A 20913-nucleotide genomic window follows, 5' to 3' on the forward strand; every position below is an offset into this window, starting at 1 on the left:
TTTAGCTTACAAAAATATTATAATACAACAGTAGTAAAATGTATTCTGTAAAATTATGTTTCGAAAAGTCCCAAAATTAGAAAAATTGGAAAAACTTTAAAAAAATAAAGATTGTCAAACCACAACCGATGCCTGCTCCGAGCCGATTGGCTGGGAGGCAGCAACGTCACGGTCGATTTAAACGTTCAAATCGACAGCTGCTTTTTCTCGTTGTCTTGACTGACTCGTTGACTCCTGGGACTGACTGGGAACATTATAAAAGGTTAGAACTGATTAATCACACGTATTTTTTTAGATTGCTATAGACGTCTGAACAATACATATGCATGCATAACGATACATCTGATTTTAAAAGACAAATAATTTAAATAATTGTAGGATCATTAATACCGTAGGTTCTCAAAGGCCATCTTCCTTGTTAATTTCCTTTTGCACAATAAGGTAAAATACTTCTTACTAACCTGTCATTGTCTACTTTTAAATATTCACTCTTTACATTTAGCTATTTTAGTTTTTGCATTTTAACATGCATGATTGCATAACACTGCCTTATGACAATACTCCTCCAGGCCGACATGTGTAGGAGGGCTACATTAAATAGAGGGCCAGAGATTTGTGTGAGTTAATGCAAGACAAGCTCTAAAAGCCTAGATGTCTCAATTGTTTACAGTAGTAAATAGTGGGAGTGGTGGCCTAGTGGTTAGGGAGTCTGGCCTTTGCATCTTGGAGAGGCCTCAAAGGTCGCCGGTTTGAAACTCACTCACTCTCTCTGGGTCCCTGAGCAAGACCCTCGACCACAGATTGCTCCTCCTCCGCCTCCCAGTGTCAGCAGCACACTGCTTCTGAGAGAAATTTCCCCTCTGCAGGAGTATATAGGGAAATATTATTATAATTGGTAGAAATGATTATCATCAATATAGTGTGCTTGTTAATCAATATGCTACATTTAGCTCAGTTAATTAGTACTTTTATGTGGTTACCTGCATAACACTGCTTTATGAAAAGAAAAGCCATCATTTGTAGGTGGGCCCATATACTAGTACATCTGATTAAAAAAATAAAAAGTAGGACTCACTTTAAACTGATTTCCTGCCAAAAGATGTGCCGTTCTGGGTGGAGGAAGCAAGCCTGGGCGCTCTGTTTGTGACCTGAGATTTAAAATTTTATTTCCAAACCTCATTGATGTCCTGCAGCTGCACCTACATTTTCTCGCTGTAGCTGTTTTGTTTTTTTCCTTCTCTGATCTTCCTCCTGGCTCCTTTTCTGCACATCTCTCAGTTCTTCTTCATTTCCTGACTTGAAAGTCCTCTTCTCCCCTAGCAAAGATTTTATCTCAGCTGGTCCGTGTGCGATTTTGACCCAAGTATTAGCTTAATTTGACATAAATGGTTTTTCAGGTCAACGTACAGCACTCTGTGCTTATCGATGCTCCGGTGTGCCGGCTGCCCTTCACAAACCTTGCCTATGTAACTTAAGGGGGTTGGATCCTTCCCTGAATGGGTCATGTGACCTTGAATGCCGCTCTAGGTCACATGACCCATTACAGGTTATGGAAAAGTGGTCTGCTATCAGATTCAGCTTAATTTTGAGACAGTACAGTGTTGCCAGTGTCCTTCAGGGGCACAAAACCTGGATGTTACAGGTCCAGCGCCCCTAGTGGCTAAATGTATACAGCGCTACTTTAATATGGATTACTGATCCAACTATAAACCCTGCAACATGGTGTGTTGTTGGAATGTTTTGCCAGCATATATGGACCGCATACTAAAACAACTGGCCACCTTTATCAGCCAGAGCTAAATTCCTTTGGGGCCATTATAGATATTGGCTGGGAACTAAATCTGATCGCCTCCATGCAATGCCGCATTGATGCAGTAATTCATGTAAAAGGAAGCCCAACCAAGTATTAATTGCATAGAAATAAACATACATTCAGAATCTGGAAAAAAAAGAAGGTACTTTTTCACAATGTTCTAATTTTAAAGAGATGTACATGTAAATGCTCACAGGGTGGGCTTACACTATGATCTGTAACTTCTGTTTTAGGGAACAATGGATGAATTTGCAGACCACCTAAAGCTGATGGTGAAAACCTTCAGGAAGGAGAGCCACAGGGTTTATCAGTCAGAGAGGACCACCGTTCATGGAGCCGACAGCATGATGATGGTGCTACAGCTGGCCATGGCAGAGGTCAATAAGCAGGTAGCAGTTTTACTCCTTTTATTTGTTAGTTAATCAAAAATCTAACCTGGGTTAAACAGGAAAACATAAACGGCTAGGGGAAAAAAACTGGCCAAAGTATTGAGAGTCCAAAGATGACTTTTTCTCTTAATATTAGTATCTGGTATTTTCTTTACATACTTAAGGTTATTTTCTGGATGTGGGATAGCCACCCCCCCCCCCCCCCCCATAAATTATGGTGGTGCTGTAAAAGAGCCTTTTGTTTTAACAGAGATTTTTCTTTTGCCTTTTTTGTTTTGTTTAATTTTGTCTAAATATCAGTAAAAACCTCAAATGCCTGAAGAATTACTGTAAAGTATTACAGGAATGTTGTCTGGCTCATTGATGCAAAGAAGTGGTGTCTGGTTTAAAACATTAGTACAGTCCTTAATCTTTATGTCCTGCTGAACACCATAGTTGCAATTGGCAATTTTTTTTTAATATAAATTTGTTCAAATTAAACTCTTTAAGAAGATCTTAAAAAGCCGTATCTCTTGGCATCCTGACGACATTGCACAACTTTCCAGCTGCTTATTTTCAAACAGAGGCGAACCTTTTTTTTTTTTTTTTTTTTTTTATTTATTTATTTATTTTCTGCTGTTGATCTAATGTGTCCTTGGGTGTTGGTGCTCACCGTCTCTTCTTCTCCCTCGGACAGCGTGGAGGAGAGTTCAACGTGGCTCTGAGCGACGTCCTGGTGGCCTGGAAGCACCTGCTGTTAGACAAACTCCACCTGCCGCCCCCCAGCGCCGCCCCCCTGGAGAACTACGAGCTCTTCCTGGACGCGTACCAATCTTTCCTGAAACGCTCCAACACCGTGGATCTTGTGGACGTTCTGGCCATGTGCAAAGAGCTGAGGGTGGGGGGCTCGGATCCGGTGGAACCTGTGAGCCCGGTGAGCAGGCGTTGGTTAAAATCAACATTTTAAAATTAGAGTTGGATAGCATAGCAAGAATAGTCAGACTTCATAAACATTTCCACATGTTGTCACGTTACAACACAAACGCAGGCCTCCTAGGTTCAATAGAGAATAATTGGTAAACAAGCAGGGCCATGAAGTCCACCTTTCCACTGGCCATGTAGGAGACACAGCAACTATTTATAAGATAGGGCTGAACGATTTTGCAAAATAATCGAATTGCGATTTTGTTTCTTAATATTGCGATTTAATGTGTGTTTTTTTTTTCCAGTTTAATTTATGTGTTTTAAAATATATACACACAACAAATCAATTTGTTTCCTCGCCTTGTGGATTAGTTGCTAAAAGACCCACAGCATCTAAACTCGGAGCAGAAATGATTCTGTTCTGCCTACGATATATTTCAACCAAAATTGCAATTTTGACTTTTCTCTGCATTAAACCACAAGCAACAAAAATGTTCTCTAAAAAAAGACGTTTGTAAACAAGGACTATTTAAAATAAGAACTTTTAATGTTTCTATTAATCAGAATATTATTCAAGAGAACAGCTTTTAGTTGACTTGGACATCAATCCTTGTTGAACATAGTGTAACCAGTCAATGTATTAAACTGATTGACCAGAACTTAATGCTATGTATGATTATATAAACTCTAAAATAAGTAATAAAGTTAGATTATCTCACTGCTGCAACCGTCTTCCCTTTCATGTGAAGGCAAACCCACTTTAAACATTTTACCAACACCTAATGGACTTGTCTAATTCACTAATTGTTACATAGCCAAAAATTGCAGACCTCTGCGATTTGGAAATTGAATTTTTTAAAATGGCGATTATATTGAACATGCGATTAATTGTTCAGCCCTTGTATAAGAAGGTGCATCTTGCGTTCAAAATGCTGCGTGTGGTGGGATATTACTACGCCACGTCAACTCTGAAACCACCGTCCCCACAGTGAAACATGGAGGCGGCAGCATCATGCTGCGGGATGCTCGTCTTCAGTAGGAACAGGGAAGCTGGTCATGGGAAGATAGATGAAACTAATTATAGGGTATTCCTCCTTTAAAATACAGTAAGAGGCTGCAAAAGCCCTGAAGCAGAGCTCACCTTCCACACACTTTCTACCTTTTCTGGACAGATGTGGGGGGAAAAAATAATAATAAGGAATTGGATTTCACCATTTTCAATATCTGGTAAAGAATGGAAAAGGTAACTTAAGCATATGGAAAACATTTGTAATTCCAGACTGTCCTACTGTCTAAAAGTTGCTCATCTTCATATTCTTTCTTGTTTTCCTTCATATCCTTCGTCTAATGGCTAGCCTTTGTTCTCTCTTTTGACTTTCCTTTCCTCCCCTTGCAGCCTGTTGTGTTTTGTTTTTTTTTAGATCATGCTTGTGTCCTACCTACCATATTCCATACCTCTCTCCTTGTGTTCTTTGTTTCCCTCTTTATGCCCTTCCTGATTCCCTCTGTTTTCCCCTCCTTCCCATTTCTTTTTTACAGATCACATATTTAAACCCGCTGTAGAAATATGCCACAAATCTTATAGGGAACTTTAGTATTTTGCATTCTAAAATTAAATTATGGACTGAGAACCCGGATTACATAAAAAAATATGTATAAACACTTTTTTTCCCCAGCAGGACAACCCTAATTATGCAGCCAGGGCTGCAATGAACAAGTTAAATCAAAGCAAATACACCTGTCTGAATGGTCCAGTCAAAGTCCAGATCTGAATCTAGTCGCGAAGCTGCGGCAAGACTTGAAAATGAATGTTAAACGATGACTTTAGGCTAGTTTGAAAAGAAGAATTGTGGAGGAAAGAAGAGTTGCAGCTGTAACTGCAAACAATAGTGGGCTTATAAAAGTACTGGCTCAGGCAGGGCTGGATATAAATATGACCACTTAGGGATATTTTCCTTTCACTTCTTTACGATGCACTCTACTCTCAATATTTATTTTACAACAAGTTGGACTATGAAGAAAGGGTGAAATTCTGAACCTCCCTAATATGTTCCTTTTTATTCTTTTACCAAGATCCAGCTGTTCGAGTTTCTATCAGGTAACGTGGAAATCCCCGACCGACCGGCTCCATTAACACCGTCTAGTCAAAGCAGGAACTGCTGCTCCCAGGTAGGCCCGATCCCCGCGGTGAATCCCCTCTTTTTCCACTTCTGTTCCATACAACATTATTGGGATAGCATGCAAGTCTTTTTTTTTTTTTTCCTGCAGGTAATGATTCAGGCTTTTGTTTGTCCAGTCGTTTCCGTGTTGTAGTTCCTGCCTGGAATCCATCCTGTTCTCCTTGAAAGGAACCCCGTATCAGATCCCTCAGGTTTAGGAGAGTAATGCAAGTTAAATTATGGCGCAGCTGTTTAACACTGTGGAGCTCAACAGGAGCTTCTGCAACACAGTATACTTCCTCCATCTGTCGCTGCTAATTTATAAGGCTTCAGCCACCACTTGCTGCTATATAACTACTTATATAGTGGTTTAAATCTTTATGAGCTTAGAGCTGTCTGCTCGCTGAGTGCTTTTATTATGTTTGCATTTTTCATTCAGAACTTTTGAAAGTGATCGTCCAAGATTTTGGTGAAGTACTGATTAGAGGTAAAGGTACTAAAAGGAACAGTTTCCCCAAATTACAGAGATTTAATCAAGTATAAAACTAGTGTTAATATGCAGGCTACTAAAAGAAAATGTTCAAGGTTAGTATGATGTTGCAAAAAAAGTTCTTGTTTAATTTTTTTTTTTTCAGCCTGTTTTGTCCATCAATCCATACGTCCATTCATCCGTTTTGTACATCTGTTCGCCTGTCCTTTGTCCATTTATCTCTCCATCCATCCAGCTATTCGTCTGCCAGTCCATATTTCTGACCCCCCCTTCATCAAACTTTTGCCCTGTTTATCTGTCTGTCTATCAATCCATGAACCCATCCGTTAGTCCATCTTTAGGTCTATTTGTCCATCAGCTTTCTATCCTTTCATGTAGGGCTGGACGATGTAGGCAAAAGTTTATATCACGATGTATTTCTTCATTTCCGTTGATACAATATATTTACGACATTGATATAAATAAAATAAAAGCCTCAGAAGAATGCCCACAACAGATGCCTGAACAAACCTATAGAAATGATTTTGCCATGTCTGTAAAATTCCTCCAATATATATATTTTTTTAAATATTTGCTTTAAAAAAAAAAAGCATAAAACTCAGAACTTCAGTCAGTGACGAATGCTGTAATATTAGACTATAATGTATATTGAAATATTGGAAATGTCATATTACAGTTATTGAATAAAGCTATATTGTGGTATATATTGATTTTGAATTATTCCGCCCCTACTTTTATGAATCTTTCCATCCAGCAATTTGACCACCTGACCATATATCCTGTCATCCATCCCTTGTGTATGTTTTACAAGTACCATGTTTAAATTATGACATCTATAATAATATATCTACCCTGAGTGAATATTTATCCTCTGGATTTTTGCGTTTAAAATTAATGAGAACACTTGACAGGAACCCTTTATACTCCTTCCTAGAGTAGTTCTTGTTTTCAGAACTTTTTTTGGGGGTGGTTTAAAGTAAATAAGTATAAACAGATGAAACGGGTCTGATTGTGTTGCGATTGCTAAAAGCTATATTTGTCAAAACGACAAATGTAGTTTTGTCCTTAATGTGATAGTTTTGAACTGAAATTAAGATTTAATTTTTTTTCTTTATCGCAATAGATAAAAATGGCAGTGAGACGTGTTTTCTGCTCCTATCTGAGTTTGCTGGTAAACTCTAAAAACGACATGGCCTTGGCGCTCACCCTCAACGTCCCCGCTCGCTCTCTTGAACATCAGGCGTTTACTGACATTAAGCGTGCTGCACGAGACAGTCAGACCTCTCTCTTCTTGGTAAGACACTCCACATTTATCCACCTCACATTTGACCAGAAGACTAAAGTTATAGTCTTTTTCGTAGCTGCAACACGTGGGCTCCTTTTATTTATTTTTTTGCCTTTTGCAGGCTGTGACATCTTTTGTTAGAGCGATCCAGCTTGGAGGGAAGGGGTACGCACCAGCAGAGTCTGATCCCCTGAGAAAACATATCAAAGGCCTGTGTGACTACGTCCTGTTTATGGACAATCTGGAGGAAATACTGGGGGAGACTCCTGACCCAAGGTGCCTAACGCCGCTTAATCTTATCTTGGATTTCACATTAGATTACGGAGTCTAACTTATTAACTAGTACTTGCTCTGGCAAGTCCTTTTTTAAAACTACAATCAAGTCCCTTGTCAAGATTAATTGGATTTATCTAGTGATATAGACTTTACCAAGTTCCATTTAACTTAGTGTAAAAAAAAAAACTAAACACCAGAGTTTTCAATGTAATTATGCAATAAACAAAGAAGAACTGTGTCCACTTGCTGTTTCCTTCTGAAATCGAGGATCAGCTCCTTTGTGGTGTCCAGTTGTAAGTTATTCTTCCTGTACCATGTTTCTCAATCTGCTCCCTGTATAGGGCTGAACAATTAATTGCATTTTCCATACAATCACGATTTTAAAAAACGCAATTTCCAAATCGCAGAGGTCAGCAATTTTTGGCTATGTAACAATTAGTGAATCAGACGCGTCCTTTAGGTGTTGGTAAAATGTTTAAAGTGGGTTTGCCTCCACATGGAAGGGAAGACAGTTGCAGCAGTGAGATAATCTAATTTTATTACTTATAATAATACATAGCATTAAGTACAGGTCAATCAGTTTAATACATAGACTTGCTTATTGGCTGCACTTCATGTTCAACAATGATTGATGCCCAAATCAACTAAAAGCTGTTCTCTTGTATAATATTCTGATCAATACAAACAGTTCTTGTTTTAAATAGTCCTTGTTTACAAACATCTTTATTTTGAGGCCATTTATGTTGCATGTGGTTAATGCAGAGAAAAGTCAAAATTGCAATTTTGGTTGAAATATATCGTAGGCAGAACGCAATCATTTCTGCTCTGAGTTTAGATGCTGTAGGTCTTTTAGCAACTAATCCGAACGGCGAGGAAACAAATTGATTTGTTGTTTGTATATGTTTAAAAAGACATGATAAATTAAACTGGGGGGGGGAGGGGATTGCATTAAATCGCATATTTAAGAAGAAAAAAATCGCAATTAGATTATTTTCCAAAATCGTTCAGCCCTATCCCTGTAGGGAGTCTCATCTTCCCTTGAGATGAGCCGAGCAACAGTTATGGCTAATTTAAATTTGAATATGATGCTGGATGGGCGGGCTGCAGTCGTATGTATAAAGGAAGTGGAGAAAGGGACTGAGTACACAGCCCTGAGGAGCTCCAGAGCAGAGTTTATTGAGGTTAGATAGCTGATGCCTGAGCTTGACAATCTGGAAAGCTGCTTTTGATGTGCTGTATAATCAGTCTGTCAAAGCATTTCATTACCACTGGTGTCAGAGTCAGGCGCTTTCTCTCTTTGAGGGTAAATCATTCTACACGTTTACTATAACCTTCCTCTAGATCTGTGACTTGGTCTCTCTCTCTCCATTGTTGAATTCCCAGCGTATGTGGAGGCAAGCTGCTGGCCGCCATCAGAGCAGCCTTGGTGAAGGGACGCAGTAGCGGAGATCCTGTGTACGCCGCAGCAGAAGACGCAACAAAGGAGCTGAAGGAGAAGATCGTCCGCCTTCACCAGATCCATAAACAAGCTGCTAACGGAGATGGGACAGGGATAAGTCCTGCCAGGGTAATCAAGATCCTCATTTCTGACCACTATACATCAGGGGTGTCAAACTCATTTTGGTTTAGGGGCCGCATACAGCTTAATCTGATCTCAAGAGGGCCACACGAGTAAACTCATTGCACGATTAAATAGAACTAATAAATGTGGACTTGTTGATTTTTATATTAAGTTAATTTCACTTTTACACAATATATTATGAATAATCTCAGCGTTTTTAAGAAAAGTATGTGCAATTTCAACAATACTTTTACTCAGTTAAACATTTACTTGTGCATTATGCATAAGAACTGATCACAGTGATGATACAATGTTGAAAAACATTTATTCACATTTTTTGAAACTTAAAAACGCTGTCCTGCATGACAAAATACATCAAACAGATAAAAATTAAGAAATGATTTGAATTTTTCCACACCTGAAGCTTAATCTGATAATTAAAACACAGCGCCCCTCGTGGACAATATAGGAACTGCATATTTTCAATTAAACGAAGTACATGTTTTTTTCAATAATTGTTTTATCATTCGCTTCCTTTTATCTTGTCCACTTGTGAAAGTCAAATCTGATGAGCTCTTTGTGGCATCTTATTGCCACATTGCCAGACAGGACACTGGAAAAAAAAAAAAAAAATTTTTTTTTTTTTTTTTATAATAATGCATTTAGCCACAGGGCCGGACTAAATTGTTCGGCGGGCCGGATCCGGCCCGCGGTACGTATGTTTGACACCCCTGCTATACATAGTTACATGTCACTATTTGAGCTCTTACTGAAGCCATTTCCATTTGCAGCCAAAAGCTTACGCAGTCAACCACGCAACTGCATACGGAGGGCGGGAGACGGTAAAGGTGCTGATGGCGCTGCTCGACGAAGAAGCTTTGGCTTCTCCATGTCCAAACAAAGCAGACCTGCTGTCTGAAGACCAGCCGGCCCTCAGTGGAGCCGAAGGAACCTGCGTCCTCATGCTGTTCAGGTTGGTCACAGGCTTACAAAGCAGCAGCTTAGCCTGCATAATATGGGAAATAGATTGATTTGTTTTATTATTTTTTTTAAAGGGAATTTCCATGCAATCTTCCCTCAGCAGTTGTTTAAAAGCAACAGACCAAAGCTGTTGCTTTTCAACAATCAGGACACATCGAAAACCTGAAAGCGTCTCTAAAAGCAACAAGGATTCTATCTGCAAGCCTCCAGTAGTTTTAGTCTTTGGATTTAATGCTGTTTAACTAATGACCAAGTTTGTTATAGTACAAAACATACGTATTTAGGTCCAGTGATACTGGAATGCCTCAGGGCTCGGTGTTTGGACCAGTCCTCATTGCTTTACACACGGTTGCTCTGAAATTGGACGAATGTTAAATGGTTATGCTGGTTATAGCTTTTAGCTTAAAGATAACAATTCTGAGCATGCAGTCAGTTCTTAATGTTAGTTAATTGGAATTTAGCGCTGTCCCAATAAATTTAAACCCCTATGATGAGAAAGTTTTCATAATAACGACACAATAAACACCCACCCCTAGTTACAGCTACAAACTTGAATGTATTTTATAGGGGTTTTATGTGATAAACCAACTCAAAGTTGTAAAGTGGAAGGCCATGTTTTGCGCTGCTTGTCCATTTAAGGGTACAGTAGGTCTGCATTAGCTTTGTACATGAGTTGAAAACTATCTTCCCATGAGCTATGACAGCCTTCTGTATCATTGCCAAAGAAAAGAGTTCCCACAGCATGAAGCTGCCACAACCATGTTTTTAGGTGGAAAGAGGTGATTTGGAAAGCAGTGCCTTCTTCGACACGTTTGTTGTATCGCCTACATGATTTGTGACTAAATTAAAATGGCCCAGCTTTCTTTCACCAGCCGCTATGTTCAGGCATATCTTCCATAATGGCTAGATTTATAGAGGGATCAACTTCCCCGTCCCTGTTGAAGAAAAGCACTAACATTCCCTCAGCATGATGCTGCCACCACTATGTTTCATCATTTTAATGGTGTGTATGACCCCCTAAAAGAAGAACTATATTTATACTAAGATTACAATTCAAACAGGTGGGCTCTATTTGCTGATGAGGTGGTTTCTAAAGACAAGATTTTATTTAGGGGTGTCAGAATGAAAGTACCTGAACACGTGTCCACAACAAACTATTCAGGCTTTTATAGGAAAGCTTAAATCCTTATATTTCCTTTCACTTTTAAATTATCCACTACGTTTTGTTGGATTATTACTTGAAATCCCAGAAGTTTCCATTAAAGGTGCATAACCACGTTATTTGACTTTTTTGAAAATGTATTCGTCAGTAGCTCACTCCTGTTGCATACAAAGTTTTTATGAAAGATTATTAGATTCTGTTAGGATATTAGTTGTTATTTCGGGGGGTTACGCTTTGTTTTTGCTCAATTTGTTAGTAAATAAAGCCTTTCGTGTTTATTTTTAACAATAATGGAAGTATGTACTACGCATGCACAGCAGGGGTTAAAAAAACAAGGAAGCGGCTAACGGCTATTAGCATCTCCCAGCAAAACACACACATACAAAAAATATATAATTCCAAAAGGGAAAAGCCTGGAATGTCTCTGGGAATACTGTATGAATGTTGGTGTTCACTGAAGCGGACGCTAAACATGCCGAGGCTCAGAGTTGACTAACATGAGTAAATGTTCTGATATGAGGCTCTTAAAGTTGCTGTAGATCATTTTATTTAATCAATAACGGTTAGTCTTTGATCACATGAGCAGAGGGTCAGGCTCAGTCTGGCATTATTTCATTTAAATGTATTAATTAAGCAAAGTGGCATTATGATAGTTCAGCGATACTGTCGCTAGATGGCGCCACCTCTGTTTATATCTGCTAATCGCCCTGGCGCTGGGGCTATTTTTATCCACAAAAAGGACCATCAAAACATTGAGGGTGGAGGCTTGGTGTATATAACCTTATTTTATCATGATCAAGCAGTTGTTTGGTATTTCTTTAAGCATGTAATGTAGCTATATACCTTTTTTTTTTATTTAGTGGTATTGACGTATAAGGCCTGTTCTGTCTTTCCTTCTTATTCTTGTTTTTTTTTTTTTCTTCTCATACACAAGATGGATATGAATGTAACCAGGTAGTTTTGTAAAATTTGTTGAATTGGCTCCAATTAAACCTGAACTGATGCTTTCAGATTTGGGGTAAAAAAAACAACAACACACATTCAATAATAAGATAATCTCAGTTTCTTTTCTGTTGTTGTGTGTGTGTGTTTTTTTTTCTCTACACTTTCCATTAAGACAAGTCTGTGACCCAAGTAATTTCTTTTTCCTTGGAGTAATGTTGGTAAAAAGATTGAAATCTAGAATTTGTGCTTGTTACACTAAGTTTGAATTAAATTAGGCTGTTTTTACACTCTGTATGACTGGGAAAAGCCCTGCGGCAACAATCCGACCAACATGGGACTCATGGCAGCTCTCGATGAAACCACACGGGGGGAAAATCCTCCCACATCACTCTGGAACAATTTATCAGGTCAAATATCTTAAAGAAAAATAGAGTAAAATAGGAGCCTGAGGGTGTGTTTGTAGTCTGTTGTCTGATGGTTGTGAAGCTCTTTGACAGGATTAAAGCTTATAGGAACTCTTCTAGGAAATAACAAGCAGATTTCTTTAATTAAATGCAAGTGAGTCAAAGCTTTTTGGCTTCCCTAATTTACAAAACTCTCAACTTTACTTCTGGCTTTCAGATCCCCTGAAGTGTCCACTGGATGTTCTCCAGAACCCCTCAGGAACCGAGTCCAGAGTCGACTAAACCTGCTCAAGCCCAAGGTAACACCAGCCCCCAAAATCCAAACCATCAGTTACTACAAATTGAATCAGATGTGCAAACACTGAAAATAATGTCTTTACATCCTGTAATTTCTCCCTGGTACTGTATTATTTATTTGCTTAGCTGAAGCTCACAACTGACTTCCACAGTTAACGTTTTCACAGCTGTGTTTTAGCTCTTAATGCTGGTTCAAGTGTGCAGTTTCAGGCCAGGGCATAAAATGAATTATTTGTGGGGGGCTCATGCCATTAACCATCACCTCATGATGGGTTATTCCATTGCCTATTTGCTTACAGCGCACAGTGCTGTATATTTAATATCAATATTTCACTACTTCCTCCAACTTTCTTAGTTTAGGATGATGCTTCCTGCCCCGACCTTTTTGATTCTGAGTGTGCAAACCTGCAGCGTAAGTCATGAAGAGCATGATGTTTTGCTCAGTTTTAATAACTTTTTACCCAGATGTTCAACCCGAGGCACCAGCCTCACCTTTTATCGTGACGCTCTGCAAAAACACTTATTATTCAGAGCCATGACCTGAGCGCTGAAGCAGACACGGGGGTAAACTGAAACCGGTCTGGTCGACGGAGGCAAATAACCGCGAGACGGTAATTCTAGTTTCAGCTGAAGAAACGTTCCACTCTCCATACATCTTTGTCACAATAAGTTTAGTAGGGATCCCCGCTGACTTTTTCACACATGAAACTGGCTCCTGTGTTGGACGGGTTCGTCTATTCTGAGTCCAGAAGGAGCTTAAGGAAACCTGAGGATGTTCATTCAGACAGATGTAACTTCTTTGGCTTCTCTTGTATGCCTCTAATTGAAGGAAAGTCAAGTTTATTTATAAAGCACTTTTAAGTAACAATAGTGCTGTATTGAAGTCCGTTTCACCCTCTAGCCTTTACAACAAAGTCCAAAATCCAACTTTTTTTTCCTACACCTGCCTGTATTTGTGGTGTTTACAGGTATAAGGAGGACAAAAGCTATTTTCGCTGTATGTTATATGGCTTCACACTAAAACAAGCAATACAATTTAAATTACAGGCATGATGGATACTTATTTAAAATGTTTCACTATTTCAAAGGGTTCTTCTGCAGCAAAACAGGCCAGCAGCATCAGAGATCCTCCACTGTACTTTATAGTGGGCATAAAAGGGCTTTTTCACTTATTCATCCTTGGCTGGAGTTTATTGGGACTTTAATTGAAAGTTATTGTCACAGCAACAAAATGATAGTTTATTTAATTTAAGGGATTTTTACTAACTACACCCAGAGCCGATTACCACTGAACATGAAGAGTCAATAAAATAATGTAAATGGAACCAGTTTGGCAAGGAGTGGACTAAAAGATCCCCAAAAGGAACGAACCATGTTCTGAGCTAAAGAAATTCAAGAACAAGTAAGAAAAAAGTCAGTCTAGAAAGGGTTACAACTTTGTTGAGGCTTTGGGACTCCAGCGAACCCCAATAAGAGCCATTTTTTTTCCAAAATGAGAAACCATGGAACAGCGGAGGAGGTTCCCAGGAGTGGCCAGTCTACCAAAATTACTCCGAGTGCACTGATAACTCAGCCAGGGGGCCACAAACGCACCCAGAACAAGACTTAACAGTACTGCGGGTCAGAGATAAAAAAAATAAAAATAAAAAATAAGAGTCACAGGGCAAAAATGGCATCCATGGAGGAGTTCCAAAGCCATAACCACAGCAGACAAAACAAGAACAGAAATCAGAAAAAATTTCTCAAATTTGTCAAAAAAATAACATGATGATCCTCAGGATTTGGGGGGAAATTGTGTGGACCGGTGGGACAAGAAGTACATCTGGCCTAAAACTAGCATTTACATCAAACACACTCAAACGTGGTCACTGCAGTGTAATAGTGTCATACAAACTGAATGTTTTAGAGTGGCCTAGTTAAAGTCCAGTCTTAAATTCACATGCTGAGGTGTGACCTTAAATGGGTTTTTTGATAGAAAACTTCCACTTTGGGTGAATTTAAACACTTCTACAAAGAAAAGTGAAAGAAGATTCCTTCGCAGCAATGTAAACCACTCATTACTCAGTTGTTGCCAACTGGGCATAACCAAATATTTGGTTTAGGGGGCACATACTTTTTCAGACAGAGCCAGTGTTACGGTGTCATATTTATAGAAGTTAAATATTTATTCTGATTGTACAGGCCAATTTGATCAATATAGGCGATGTTGCCGAGTTCCTATAATCTCACATTTTGAGTTGGCGCTGGTCTTAATCTAAAGCTGATCACCTGTGTGAACCTTTTTCTTTTTTTCTTTTGTTTTCCAACATCATATGCTGAACACATTTAGTGAACCGGCTCCTTCATTTGATTGAGCTACCAGATGTCATCCTAGCTCCCCACAATCTGGCTGCCTTCCTGTTCGAAAAGGCTGCGTAATGGTCCCCAGGCAGCTCACCGCTTCCTGAACCCAGAGAGCGGAAGCTTTCCGCATCAATTTCACTTTGAAGATGCCGTATCAGTCGCATGGGTCGTCTGGCCGGGGAAACATGAAAGGTTATTGTTTGCTGTTGTCTGCCGAACGACTTTACCACCGTCACCACCACCGTCAACTGGCACAGATGGAGATGGACTGATTTAGTTTTTGAGACATTTACATTTAAACTTAACCTGACACTGCAGCAGATACTAATCTCAGAAAAGAGCAACATATTTAATGGGGTTAAATCCCTCTCAGGTGAATTCCATCTGTGACTTTGTCCATTCTCTCTATGTTGAAACATAATGATGATGATGATATTAATAATAATATTAATAATTAATAATAATAATCCAAAGGCCTGTTTTTTTAATTATTGAAAACGAGAATGCAATAAATGTATAGATTTATTCAAATAATACTGAAGAGCCATATTAAAATGTGCATAGTCACATAATTTCTGTCTTGAAAAAGCAGAGAAGGGGAATCTAGGTTCAGAAAGTAAAAGTCACTCCAGAGATTATTTCCAACCATTTGCATTTCCAGTTCCACAGAATAGCCAGGGACTAAAATCACCTGCTTAAGTGAGCAGGATGAAGTAAAACCAGGCAGGGTTTTTACTTTCTGAAGCCAGATTTATCGACCTCTGTCACATATATGCTGTATGGACCCAGCCAGCCTTATTTGCTTGTTCCTTTCTTTCTCCTATTCTGATTTGTTCTCACCACTGTGACCCATTGGCTTGAATATTTCTGATGTATCAAAAATATTTGATACATCAGAATATATATATATATATATATATATATATATATATATATATATATATATATATAGATATATATATATATATATATATATATATATATATATATATATATATATATATATATATATATATATTTTATATATATATTTTATATATATATATATATTTTATATATATTTTATATATATATATATATATATAAATAAATTTAAAAGCTAAAAAAGAAATCTAAATTTTGACCCCACAAATTTTTATTTTAAATTTCTAAACTTTTCCCCAATCAATGTGTTTTCCTTTGCTCTGAGTCTAAAGCGTCACCATACCCATTTGAGCACTGCAAGAAGGGAAATAGAATTAAGTGAAATTTACTTGAAATCAGTGTATTTTTCCTTGATTAGAGCAGGTAAATAAGACTATTTGCCAATGGAATAAGATTTTTGCACTTAAAATAGGAACAATTCATCTCCGTCTTATTTCAAGTGCAGGATATCTAATTATCTTATTTTAGGGGTAACAATACTCATTCCATTGGCAAATAGTCTTATTTAGCTCCTCAAATCAAAGAAAAATATACTAATTTCGATACATTTTTACTTACTTTTAGTTCCCTTTTTGCAGTGAGAGACATTGTTTTTCTGTCAAGTGGTCAATTCAACTAAAAACAGAATCTGGAAAACAATATGAGGAGTTGGTGACAGACAGAAATATGTTCCAATGCGTAAATCGTTCGACTACACAAAGTACAATTTTGGGATTTTTTTTAATGAAGTTGGAGGGTTAGGTGAGATTATGCGGCAAGATCCCACAGCCAAGCGTGGAAATTCCCTTTTAATTTTTGGAGGGACAATAAAGGGAGAGATTACTCAAAAAATGTTTTTTGTGTGTGTTGGGGGGAAGGTATGTCAAAACGTACAGACATTTTTTTGTGCTCTTCCCGTTTTTTCGCAATTTCTTTCGCTATCTGCTGTCACGTGCTCTGCTCTCTCCTTTCTCACCTCTACAGGATTAAGTATTTTAAAAATATGTGATACATCAGAAAAAAGCTCAAATTTATCAAAATATGAATCTAGTTTTTGCTTTACATGGCATTAAAACGGCAGTCTGTCACTAGATTCAACCGGAGTAATGAGGTGAATAAAATGCGCTCTGATTCCAAATGTTAATTTGTTTCATTGTATGAATAAATACAAGCGAATAAGATATGTGGCATGTACTTTGGTTTAAGCAGCTACTAAATTTTAAGTAGAACACCCCCTAAAGTCAGAATTGCGTCGGTGCAACAGGACCATGCCGGCTACTCGCAGCAACACTTCAAACTTTGACTGTTTTAGCAGTTCTCTATTATTTATGTAACATTTAGTCAGTCGTACACATACTACTTTTCAGTGTTTATAAGATGGGATGTTTTAATGACATAATCTCCGACTTCTTTGAGTTCTGAGGTAGATGGTATTGGGTGTTGGTACAATGGACCGAACCAAACCAAAAAAAGGTGGGGGCATGGTATAAATGTATCGTTTTGCCCCCTGATTAATGGTGGATTTGCCTTTTTTTCTTTTTTTTGTGCATATATTTGTAGAATGAACTATTGGACTTGTAAGTATATTTTTTTCTTTTTTTTTTGCTAGATTGGGGGGAATCAGACCCCTCATCTCCCACGTAGTTTCCGTCTATGCCCACAGCAGCAAGTCTTGGTGAATTACAGGAAGAAGTTTTGAATTTGGTACATTTTAACTCTGTTTTGCTGGGATTCTCTTTTTCATTAAATCTCTGGTTTACTTGTTATGTTGAAAACACAGGTAGGGGAGAGAAAAAAAACTCCTTGAAATGGATGAATCATTAAATTGAATACAGTGATACTGATCAGCATCGTCATGTTGTTTGATGTTTTCATTAAAAAACTATTGACATATAAGACTGATTCCTCTGAACTTCCCACAATGATAGACACTAATTACTTTGGAGAGTCCCGATCCCCTTCCATGTAATGCCAGCATTGCTGGTGCCAAACCCAAAACAATAGATCCCTAGGCTTTCGGAGTCCAAATAGACATAATGTTCCCTTCAAGGTGAGCTCACCTCATTATATCACTGCTGTTTTTTGATTAGATAAACTTTTAACTACTAAGAGAAAGTAGTTTAATTAGCTGCAATTGTACAGGTTGCTTATTTTCAGTTATACCGGGTGTAAGACGGCAAGTAGCAAATTCAGTGTCTTGTGAAAACATTCTTTTCAAGTTACAATCACACTAATTAATTGACTTTTGAAGGCAACTGGTTGCACTGAATTTTATTTTGAGGAAAAATAATAAAAAAAAAAAAGTCTGAACCTACAAATGCATGTTGCAACACAGATCTTTATTTGTACTTTTTTTTTTTTTTTCTTTAAAAGCCACATATGTCTTTCCTTCAATTTTCCTGCAATACAACTTCTGCAGACTTCTGGTGTTCATTTCTATTAGAGCTGCTAAAATTATCCAAATTAGGAAGCCATTTAATACAATTTTGTATAACCTAGGGTTACTTTTGTTTATTTCAGGCGACACAAAGGCTCATCCGATCTCAGTTTGCCTGCACATACAAAGACGACCCACCGCTCAACCGGGTGCTGGACTTCCCAAGCACCAGTCAGATGCCAACCTGTGCTCACCCGGCACCAAAGCCAAACACCAGTCCATCTGTGGAAGACTGGATTGACCCTGATACAGAAGATGCAACAGGTACACGTTCTTGCACATTTTTTAGAATAGATTATGAGTTTTTTTTGGCTGCATATACAGAAACGCAAAATGTTTACAAAAGTTATTACACAGGCTGAGAAACTCCTTCTCAGCTTAGGCCTTGAACCCTTCCTACTCTGGGACTGGTGCTTACCTTAAACCGTTAAATTAATATCTTACTATAAAATATTCTAACCCCCACATCTATAATAAAAACCAAAGGGATCCCATAGACATTTTTCCAATGCGTGCATAGGTTTTGAACAGTGAGAATTCAGGCTCGGCTCCACAAAGTTTACATGACAAATGTTAAACTCCAGCTTCAAGGCATAAACACAATCTACTTGGACTTCCAGTACACTTCAGGAGTTTCCCCTTTGTTGCTTCCAACATTGAAAAACTTGTTTTTGGTTTATTTCAATTTTTTTTGCAGCCAAGCCATCCGGCAAATCCAGGAGAAAAGAGCACCGTGAGGTAAAGCGGGGGGTTGCTCCCGAGCAGAGGAGTGGAAATGCTCAAAACGGAGGTGGATGTCCGAGTAATAAAAGGAAAACTGGCATTCAAATGCAGAGCAAGGGTAATAAGAGGAAGCAGCTGGATTCTGAGCGGCACAGCGGATCAGAGAATGAACCTCCGGAGAAGAAACAGCACACCCGTGTGTCAGTCAAAGTGCCCGGCAAAAACGTCTGCAAGCCTTCAAATAAAAAGAAACTTATAGCTGGACAGGGAAAGCTTACCAGCTTCTTTAGAGTTTAGGCATGAATATCACCGATTTGATGAGAAAAGTATTGCTTAATTTGAGTCAGCTGAATAGTTGATTTCACCAAAGCACAGACTATGAAGTGCATTTTTCCCTTCATCGGTTCACCAACTGATGTGATTAATTTTTGTTTTTAAATTTAGTCCTTTTTGTGAAAAGGTCCTTTTTTCAGTTGTTTTTGGTTCCTGAATAGCACAATGCAAGACCGCTTTGCAGCTAATTAGCATAAACACCTGAAAACAAAAAGGGGAAAATGCCCTTTCCACACTTAAATATGTGCATCTACAAATTAAGTGCTAAATGTGTTTGGTGTGAAACAATCAAGGGGATGAGATGAGTCTCTTACTGCCTAACATCTGAGAAATAATTAGCAAAAAATCTATGACACAGGAATGGTTAATTAGAAATGGCAAAAATGGCCACAGTCAAATGTTTTTCTACAAATTAATCGTTGACAGGTTTCCATGTCTTACTAAATTAAAGATGGGCTAAGCAATACGCATCGGCATCTAAAGTAGAAAACTAAACAACTATGGAAAAATGGCTAACTAGCCCCTAGCCATGGACACATTGTATAGGTTTTTCTAATTAAACGTGGTAAATTACTCATACATTTTTTAATTCTGAATTGAAGACAGTGATCTGTGACTTCATGACCTGAACTAGATAAGTGGGATACCAAGCAATGAAGTTGTAAATGCCTAAAGCAGAGACAAACTGCTATAAATTAGCTATTTAGTAATGGCTAGCTAGCCACTACCAATAGGGTTTATTGTAATGTTTCTACCAATTTAAAATTAGGAAAATGTGTATTGATTATGATGACTTCTCATTGAGTTGATGATGATCTTCATGTCTGACTAGTTTTAAAGATGGCTCATGAAGACATAATACAATAGAGAAAGCGCCCAAAAGTTTATTTAGCAACCATAGCTAGTTCTAGCTAAGGTTGCTAAATAAAAAAACGGCTAGACACTAGTAACAGATCTGAGTTATTTTCCACTAAAGATGTGACAAATGTTAGTTAATTATCCATTATGGCTTTAAATTCAGAAGTTGACAACGAACAAGCAAACAAAAAAATGCTAACCCTGTTTTTTGGCTAACAGTTTTAGAGAAAACAAAAACTGAGATTTAGCTCAACAACCTTGATGCTTGGTTCTTTGTCAGTTTCTGGATAATTGTACTTTAACATTTTCTTGAAAGCTTAAATCAGTGTTCTTCTGGAATAGAAAATAATTATTGATCAAAAAATGTTTTTGAGCAATAATAAGGTTTTAAGAGTTTTCAAATACCTTTTTAAAGGGCATTCTTTCTAACTTAAAGGGGAATTTAAAAACTTGAAAATTGTGTGGGGCAGCAAACCAAACAGATCAAACCTGGATTCCATATTTGATCATTGCACTTTATTTTAAATAATCTGCTACACAAGTTCTAATACATGTTAACAGAAATGTACTTTACTACTTCTGAAGTTTGAACTTTTATTTCTGTACAGTTTTAATGAAAGCTTCCTTTTTAATAAACTTTGATGTTTTACA

The 20913-nt window shown here is 38.0% G+C and overlaps 1 protein-coding gene across 1 annotated transcript; it reads left to right on the forward strand.

Moving 5' to 3' along the window:
• The first annotated feature begins 158 nt into the window (after positions 1 to 158).
• Positions 159 to 20913, forward strand: LOC105933985 (PARP1 binding protein). Its single transcript, XM_012873785.3, has 11 exons — positions 159 to 262; positions 2047 to 2202; positions 2879 to 3115; positions 5179 to 5274; positions 6878 to 7048; positions 7161 to 7315; positions 8699 to 8882; positions 9668 to 9849; positions 12586 to 12667; positions 18432 to 18612; positions 19046 to 20913. The coding sequence occupies exons 2-11, from the start codon at positions 2053 to 2055 to the stop codon at positions 19366 to 19368; spliced, it is 1761 nt and encodes a 586-aa protein (XP_012729239.2). The 5' UTR covers positions 159 to 262; positions 2047 to 2052; the 3' UTR covers positions 19369 to 20913.

This window comes from Fundulus heteroclitus, chromosome 17 (genome assembly GCF_011125445.2).
Source record: "Fundulus heteroclitus isolate FHET01 chromosome 17, MU-UCD_Fhet_4.1, whole genome shotgun sequence".
Classification (NCBI taxonomy): domain Eukaryota; kingdom Metazoa; phylum Chordata; class Actinopteri; order Cyprinodontiformes; family Fundulidae; genus Fundulus; species Fundulus heteroclitus.